This window comes from Panthera uncia, chromosome D1 (assembly GCF_023721935.1).
Source record: "Panthera uncia isolate 11264 chromosome D1, Puncia_PCG_1.0, whole genome shotgun sequence".
Lineage (NCBI taxonomy): Eukaryota > Metazoa > Chordata > Mammalia > Carnivora > Felidae > Panthera > Panthera uncia.
The window spans coordinates 109,687,053-109,695,314 of record NC_064808.1 but is presented as its reverse complement, the minus strand read 5'-3'; the positions used below and the strand labels follow the sequence as shown (position 1 = coordinate 109,695,314).

Sequence of the window (8,262 nt, the reverse complement as noted above, 5' to 3'; positions counted from 1 at the left end):
CAAGAAGACAGAGTAGTAGTTTGGAAAACTGTGATCTTATGTCAAGGGAGCAAGTAAAATATTAAAATGTACATACGCTATGACAATAAATATTCAAAAATATACACTACCTATGGCGAAGAACTACTAAAACAAGTAAGGAAATGAAATAAATCGACTTTTCAGAAGTGGGAATTATGGATAATATTTTTTCCCATTTTTCTGATCAGGTTTGCTCAGCAAATAATTTCTAAGAGGAAATAAGAAAAAACTGGCATGATTGCTATAAAACAAACAGATTTGTAACGATAAGTAATACCGCAGACTTTTCACTTGTCGCATTTGGGGACGCTTGGTAGAAAGGTTCCAGGTACGTTCGGCTTCCTATTTTGTTACCGTGGGTTCTTCTTTGGGGTACTTTGGAGGAGGGTCATTTTGCTACGGCTCTCGCAGCATCAGGCTCCTCCCTGCCTCACTGGGGAAAGGCTTACCTCTAAAGATGAAGATAAGGTCACGGGAGGCGTGCTCGTAGGCGGCGTCGATGCGGTTGGGAAGTTCCGGCCAAAAGGATTTTGTTAAAAACAGCTCTGCGTCCACCTGCTGGGGGTGCAGGCGCCAGAAGAATCTAACGGAAAAGGAGAAGCGCACAGTTTGCTGTCACAGTCTTGAAGTGTAGATATTTCTGGTCCTGCTAGCCGCGCCCCCCCCCCCCCCCCCCGTCTCCACATCCACACAGGGAAGTTGGGGCGATCATCCCCCTCACTTGTGGACGTTTCCCTTCCGTGCCAGCTGGAAAAGCTGCTGTCTAAAGTAGGAAGGTTTGAAATCTCACAGACCCTCGAAGGCCCCGCGGCCTTCGTGAGTTACGGCCACGCTTTGTTCAGTTTTGCAAATGGTGCAAGTGGTGAGCGAATGCGCCAGGCGCTGTGTTAGGCTCCGGAAAGAAACCCGGGGTTACAAAAACTATGTCTTCCAAGATTTTGTGGCCTAGACACAGATGCCTGAGAAAATGCCTGGGCTACAGTGTAACCAGAGCTCTACTAGGGGAGGTAGGAAGGCTATTGGACCACAGATAAGGGATCGGTTAATTGATGGATGAATAAATGAACAAGTTAACAAATCAGCATATGAGAACAATGTTCTAAGGTGAAGTTAAAAATTCATTGTTCGCTCCCCACAGGGAGGTCTAGGTTTTAAATAACTCGCTCTCCCAAATTCCCACATACGTTACCAGGAAAAAAGTCTTCCCAAACCAAAAGGAATTCACGTGGACACTGTAACCACTTACTAATACAGGGATTGATTTCAAAATGTGTGTTTTTTAAATAAACAACCTGGTTTTCTACATTTACTTGGTTATCTTTACAGGAACGAATGTAACCAAAGTCATAAAGAGAGGCTGCGTTAGGCCAAGAATCCCCATTGAAAAGTAAGGTGTATATCTATCAGTCATTCATTTCATCCAAAACACGTAAAAAAAACACCAAAAACCGAAAAAGAAGAAAACCAAACTGCCCAAAGATGTCTTATTTTCGCTGTTAAGTCCACGTGTGGAAATCTGCCTGGATGTGTGGCAATGCACGGGTCTAGCTGATGAATGTCTGTGACCCACAAGCACCTGTCTTTAAAGATCATGGTCTCTCCTCGGAGACTGGTGATGGCGTCGAGGGTCAGGGACGGGTCACATTTGTCCGGCGTTTTGGGATGTTTCGGGTTGGGGTCCTCATCTCCCGGGCCTGCAGTCGTGACACAAAGGGCAGAAGGTGACGAGGACGGCCTCTCGGATGACCCAACCCCTCTAACGCACAGCAGGCGGGTCCCCTCCAGGGAGGGCGACAGGTTCTCAGCCTCTGAGTCATGATGCACACACGATGTGACCCTGCTCCCTGCCCCCACTCTTGTGGCTCCCCCTGCTCTCGTCCTTCCAGACCCCTGGACACCCTTCTCAAGTACAAGTTCGGGTTTGAGGCTGGTGTTAGGGATGGGTGGGCTGCGGGAGGGCACCCCCCACGGGCTTTGCCCCAGCTGCAGACGGGCTGCTGCCGAGAGACACATTCAAGCCACTCCTGGTGGCTCGCCATCCCCGAGGGAGCCTCGCCCCAGCTGTCACCTGCTGGCAGCGTCCCGTCCGCGCTGGCTGCCTCCCCAGTCCACCCCAGCACCGCTCTGCGTGCCCAGCCAGGCCCCCCGGCCACACTCGTGTGCCACGAGCGTGTAGCCCCCGCATCCCCCGGCTCACGTGCATGCCGGGCACAGTGACAACTCTGAGCTGCCTTCTCCCCACTGAGTTCATCCTTTGCCCCATCAAGCGCCTCACTCCCAACCCTGGAGAAGTAAGGAGAAAGGCTGGCCCACGCCCACACTGGCTACCCCCGCAGACTTGAGCGCACAGGGGGAAACAGGAAGTGTCCCGAGCTCTGTGCTCAGAAGCGTTTACACCGACGACCCTCCACTGCGGCTTTAGCCCTCTTTATTTATTTTTTTTTTAATTTTTTTTTTAACGTTTATTTATTTTTGAGACAGAGAGGGACAGAGCATGAACAGGGGAGGGGCAGAGAGAGAGGGAGACACAGAATCTGAAGCAGGCTCCAGGCTCTGAGCTGTCAGCACAGAGCCCGACGCGGGGCTCGAACCCACGGACTGTGAGATCATGACCTGAGCCGAAGTCGGACGCTTAACCGACCGAGCCACCCAGGTGCCCGGTTTTAGCCCTCTTTACAGCAGGGAAGTGTGCTTGTTTCGGGAGAGGTTTAATTACTTTGTAAACGTGGCTGAAAATTTGGAAGGAAGAAAGAGGAGATTCTTACGACAGTCACTGTAGATGTTGGTTAAGTCACCACAGGCCACTTGAATGGTTTCTATGGTGGCAAACTGAAGGGGTTGAAGGAACGCCCAAGATTTACGGAAGCCAGTCAAGACCTCACTGTCACCCTTGGCCCCTGTCCTGCAGATTCTCTATTTAAGCTCCGGGGCTTAGTTGCTTCATTGGCCAAATGGGGAATTAATTAAATATTTTCCTTCCTTATGTCAGAGGTGTCTTAAGGGCATCAAAATACAAAATACAAATAAGAATCTGCAAAATCTTTGGAGAATAGAACATTTTCTACTTGAGCAGGTAGTCTGATTCAGAAAAAAAAGAAAAAAAGGGTATGTTTTTCCAGGTTCTAATAACAACCAGGAGGTGCCTGGGTAGCTCAGTCAGTTAAGCATCTGACTCTGGTTCAGGTCATCATCTCACGGTTTGTGGGTTCTGGTTCCGTGCTGATACTCAGAGCTCAGAGCCTGCTTCAGATTCTGTGTCTCCCTCTCTCTCTGTCCCTCCCCTGCTCGTACTCTGCACCCCCTTTCTCTCTCAAAAATGAATAAACGTTAAAAAAAAAAAAAAAAAAAAACAGAACCAGGACAGTAATATTGGTCATGAGAAATTCACTAATGATTTTGAAAATAAGTGCCTGTACCTATTCTGTTTCTAAACTGATAAATTAAGAGTTACCATAGAGAGACTGGATCCCTTGTACGTCGTCATCAGGAAGCATGAAGTGGCTTTGGCCAGTGTAGGTGTAGATGGGAAACATGAGTGCTCCTGGGTCCTTGGAGTGGTCGAGACCTAAGGAGTGGCCAAACTCGTGGGCAGCGACAAGAAACAAGTTGTAACCTGTAAGGAAACAAGGAAACGATGAGAAAACCAGGTCGTCTGATGACCAGTGGACAGAATGCTATTTTCTTCACGTATTTCTCTTTCTTGGTAATTTTACCGTTTTTTTAACATTAATATTCAGTTGATTGAAGGAAGATTCAAAATATGGATTTAATCCTTATAAAGAATTGAGTGTTTTCTTTGATTATCGCTGCCTACATAATTAGAGTATCAACAGACTGCTCTCGAATAAGTAGTCATCAGTGAGGATTTACTGCGAAGACACTAAAAATCATTGTTCTCTCAGGCCAGGTGAGGAAAGGGGACAGTGGTGGCCTTAAAGGAGGAGTCACGGGAAGTCACATAGGGCGGTACAGATCAAGGGTGTTTCTAGAACATCATCAGAACAAGAGGCACCATGACAAGGGATAACGGCCAAGTGTGGCGGATGCACTAAATAGCGTCTCTGGGAATCTACTTGGGAACAAATCCCAACCAAACAATCCTTTCCAGAATGTCTGTAGACGCTAAAATTTAAGAAATACAGGCCCTGGAGATGATCGGTCCGCTGTCCCCTATTTTAGCAGACCACTGTGTCACAGTTTCTACATGACTTCCTCTAGTCATTCTTTCTGCCAATATCTGAGCCTCTTCGTACTAGTATTTTAAACTGGAAAAAAAATATATATATAAAAGGTTGGAAAAAACACATGGAAGCTGGAGTCGGTGGTTTCAGTTTGACCTGAAACACCACTTGCCATCAGAGCCTGTACTCAAAGAAAAGGTACAACCAACTTAGTAACACGTGCAGACCGTAGGAGCAATGAAAGCTCACGTGATCTGAGTGACAAGAAATTCTTCACTGAAACGACCAGCGGTAGAGCCATTCCTGGCCTTCCCATGAAACATTAATCATGGTTTGTGTGTGAATATTTTCCTTCATTTCAGCTAAATATTTCAAACCCAGGATTTATGCAGGAACCCAAAACTCAGGTTCAGTGTGGTTCTATCTTAACAGCACTAGATGTTATTCTTTCTGCCTAAAATCATTCTTACCTGTGTAATAATTCAGAACACAAATATGCAAAGTCTCACCTTTCCTTCCAAAGATAGCTTGGAGGCATTGGAGCTCAGGCATTGGTCAGGCAAGGCCCAGTTTTACTCTTTGGAAAAACAATCCATCTGATTTAAGTGAAGAACTTTAGCCTCTATGAGGACTACCTCTAATTATCACAACCAACAGTCAATATAGCTCCATACTTAAGTCCTAGTTGGAACAATCTGGCTTTTCTTCCTAAATTAATATTTTGAATTCTTTTCAGTTTTGAAGATTCAACTACTGACTGAATTCATTCAACAACGGGTTTCATTTTGCTCTTATATGCTCTGTATATGTATCTGTTTCACGCCGTTTCGAGTAAGACATATCTTGATCTGTTGTAAGGGTGTTTGTAAAATCAGTGACATACACATGTCTCAAACAAGTAACACATATAACAGAAAACAGAAAATTGACTGCACTTGTGCTATTTCTGTCAAGGAAAAAAAAACTATTTCGACTCACATCCAACTCATCTATGACTTGCCTATCCGGCCCTAATAGTTTTTAGGTACGTGTTTGTAACAAACTGTACTTCCTTAACATGCCAAAAGGTAATCTGTAGTAACACCACCTTGGCTGACAGAAAGACATGTTGGTCCTAATTTAAAGTTAGCTAGTATCCCTCAGGCCACTAAACTGAACTGCTCACTTCTAATATTTCACACAGGTTTGTAGAAATGTCACTTATAGAGACTAATAAACATAAGACACATTTGTAATGGTTTTGAAAAATAGAAGCAACTATCAAATATAATTTACGGTATGCTCCGTAATTTCTTGCCAATGGGATCACTGTCTCATCTAATCTAGTAATCGTGACATATCTTCATCAGAAATATTACCTTTGGAAGTACTTGTCCATGTTTCGTCATCATCAAAATGGGCGTCGCCTCCATAATTTGGCCCAGGAGGAAAAGCATGAGCCAGCAGACCAGAGGGTCCATCAAATGGGTAGAAGTCGCCATGCTCTACACACAAAAGCAAGAGTTCAGAATCTAATTATACCCACTAGTGCCCGGCACAATGCTGGGTGGATTCTGTAAAAAGAGATGAATGACCGAAAGGAGGGAAAAAAGAATGGAGACAAGTAAGGAGCAGCATGTAAAAATGTCTCCACAATGTCATCACCTTTAGTTCCAAAAGAGATCATGATGTCAGCAGTGCCGTCATGGAGTCTGGTGAAGTTCAGTGGTGTCACATCAGACCAAACTTTGAGGGCTTTTTTGAATGCCTTTTCGACTTCAGAATGAGTCAGATCAGGGGTATAATTCACAATCCTATTTAACAGAGAAAGTTTCGATTACATTTCTGGAAGGCAAAGGGTATTTGATAACATATTTTCTTGGAATACTGCTTTTTTGACTCAAATGCCATGCCTTCTCTGAAAGTTCTGGTAGAGGCCCATCATTTCAAAGAACTTAGCAATTATGAGGCCATACAAAGGTAACAAAATGAATTCAGTCAGACATTTGACTATCTCCAAATATCTGACCACTTGGAATCTTACATTTAAAGTATTCACATATTTAATTAAAAAAATTTTTTAATGTTTATTTATTTTTAAGAGAGAGAGAGAGACAGAGCATGAGCAGGGGAGGGGCAGAGAGAGAGGGAGACACAGAATCTCAGCAGGCTCCAGGCTCCCAGCTGTCAGCACAGAGCCCGAGGCAGGACTCGAGCTCACGAACTGTGAGATCATAACCTGAGTTGAAGTTGAATGCTCAACTGATTGAGCCCCCCAGGCATCTCAAAGTATTCATATACTTAATAAAACTTATACTGAATGATACAAGTTTGCAATTGTATCGCTATACCCCAAAAATGCAATAGCTCTGTGAAGTTCCTAGAGACAGCAGGACTCTCCACTTTTAAGCACTATTAGTAAATATGCCTGATGTAGTACATTTGCATAATTTATTAAACCTACTTTTACTTCTAATTTGATCTCTTTTCTAAAAAAAAAAAATACTTTGAGGTTTTTAACATACAGTAATGCTGGGTTAAGGAAACAATAATAGGTGTTAGGGGACGTTCTCACCAATAGTATTAACGTCATCAGTGGAATTCTTTAACTTCTAGTTAAATATTTAAAGCCTATCTTTAAAAAAACGGGACCAACATGTTCTGTCCCCTACAGCCTGTGCTGAAAATTAGGCATTTCACGCTGTTTTCTAAAGTAGCAAATCTTAAAGAAAGATAACCTCTGACGTACCTGTAGGTTAAGTTCGTCTTGGACCACTTGAGCGTTCGGGGGAAAACGTTGTACTCGCCCACATCGGGGACCCCACATCTCGGTTTCTTCATGACGTCTAAGGTGTTGTCATCGAGCTTGCCGGTGACCTCTAAGCCAAAAAAGGCTTGCATTTCTCGGAGCCTGTCGGCCACGGAGCTCGTGGCCGCTTTCTTCAGGATTCCAGCGGGATTCATCGGGTAGTAGTAGGATTTCAGGTAGCGCTGGAAGAGAGAACAGAGGCACCTGCTGGAAAAGGGAAGGGCGTCGGGGAGACGGGGCGCGGCGCTGGGACCGGCCGATACTGTACCTCTGCCAACTGGAAGTCTTCCTCGGACAGGTCGTCGTCACCATCGCTGGGAAGGGGCAGGGACCGACAGCGAGCCCAGCTCCAGAGGAGGAGGGCGGCGAGGAAAGCCCGGTGCATCCTGACGGTTGTGCCCGGAGGCTGCTGGCCGCCCGCAGACGCGCACCTTTATTTTATAGACCTGCAGGGGTGACTCATCGTCTGAGGACACGCTCCGCTTCCTAGGGAGCTGAAAGTAAACATGCTTACAGGGCGACTTTTGCTTTCCTCCCAAGAAGTGTGGTTTGTGGGAGAATTTGAGGGAAATCGGAAATGAGGCCATCTCTCATTTCACCGGGGGCCCAAAAACCATCTGGCCAAACAAACGGCCTCAGCACATTTAGGGATGCTGTGGGAAGAAACAGACTAGTGAGTTGTTCACTCCACTGGGAAAAAGGTTGTTCCCTCCTAGGAAAGCAGCCACTTTTATTGTTTTCGGAGAAGAAAATCAAGACGCTGCACTCCTTCCTTACAGGCACACTGAGTCCTGCTTCTACAGCATCTGTACCCCTGTGACCTGCAAACATCACTGTCCCCAAAGCAATTACAGAGGGCAACGCTGTCTACCTGAGGCCGCAGACTGGACCAGACCCACGCTCGGAGCCCCGGAGGCACCAGGGGACATCCACGGCATTGATGCGACGGTTGAAATCTAAAGGCTCTGGTGTGACCCCTAACAGACGTGGAGTCCCGCTCAAATGCCCGGCAGGTCCAGGACGAGGGAGGAGAAGATACTGGAAGACAGCGTAACGGCTACCACATATTGAGGGATCACTACCCGCGAGGCTTAAAAGGCATGATCTCATTTAATCTGTATGACAGCCGCGTGAAGTAGGGACCGCTGGAAGGCTTGTTTCCACCGTACAGATGAATAATCTGAGACACAGACAAGTTAAATGCTTGCTTTGGGTCACAGAGTTAATAGACGGTCCTCTCGGCATTCCAATCCACGCCACTAGACTCAAGAC

General features: G+C 45.8%; 1 protein-coding gene across 1 annotated transcript in view; it reads right to left on the bottom strand.

The window, feature by feature from the left end:
• The window catches only part of MMP13 (matrix metallopeptidase 13), a 10,721-nt gene extending 3,334 nt beyond the window's left edge, over positions 1 to 7,387 (bottom strand). Inside the window, exons 1-7 of the mRNA XM_049614245.1 lie at positions 7,259 to 7,387; positions 6,931 to 7,172; positions 5,847 to 5,995; positions 5,561 to 5,686; positions 3,473 to 3,634; positions 1,598 to 1,715; positions 471 to 604 (exon numbers count right to left, since the gene is read on the bottom strand). Of these exons, the coding sequence (XP_049470202.1) occupies positions 471 to 604; positions 1,598 to 1,715; positions 3,473 to 3,634; positions 5,561 to 5,686; positions 5,847 to 5,995; positions 6,931 to 7,172; positions 7,259 to 7,375 (1,048 nt within the window). The 5' untranslated portion in view covers positions 7,376 to 7,387. The remainder of the gene's footprint in view (positions 1 to 470; positions 605 to 1,597; positions 1,716 to 3,472; positions 3,635 to 5,560; positions 5,687 to 5,846; positions 5,996 to 6,930; positions 7,173 to 7,258) is intronic.
• Positions 7,388 to 8,262: the final 875 nt, after the last annotated feature.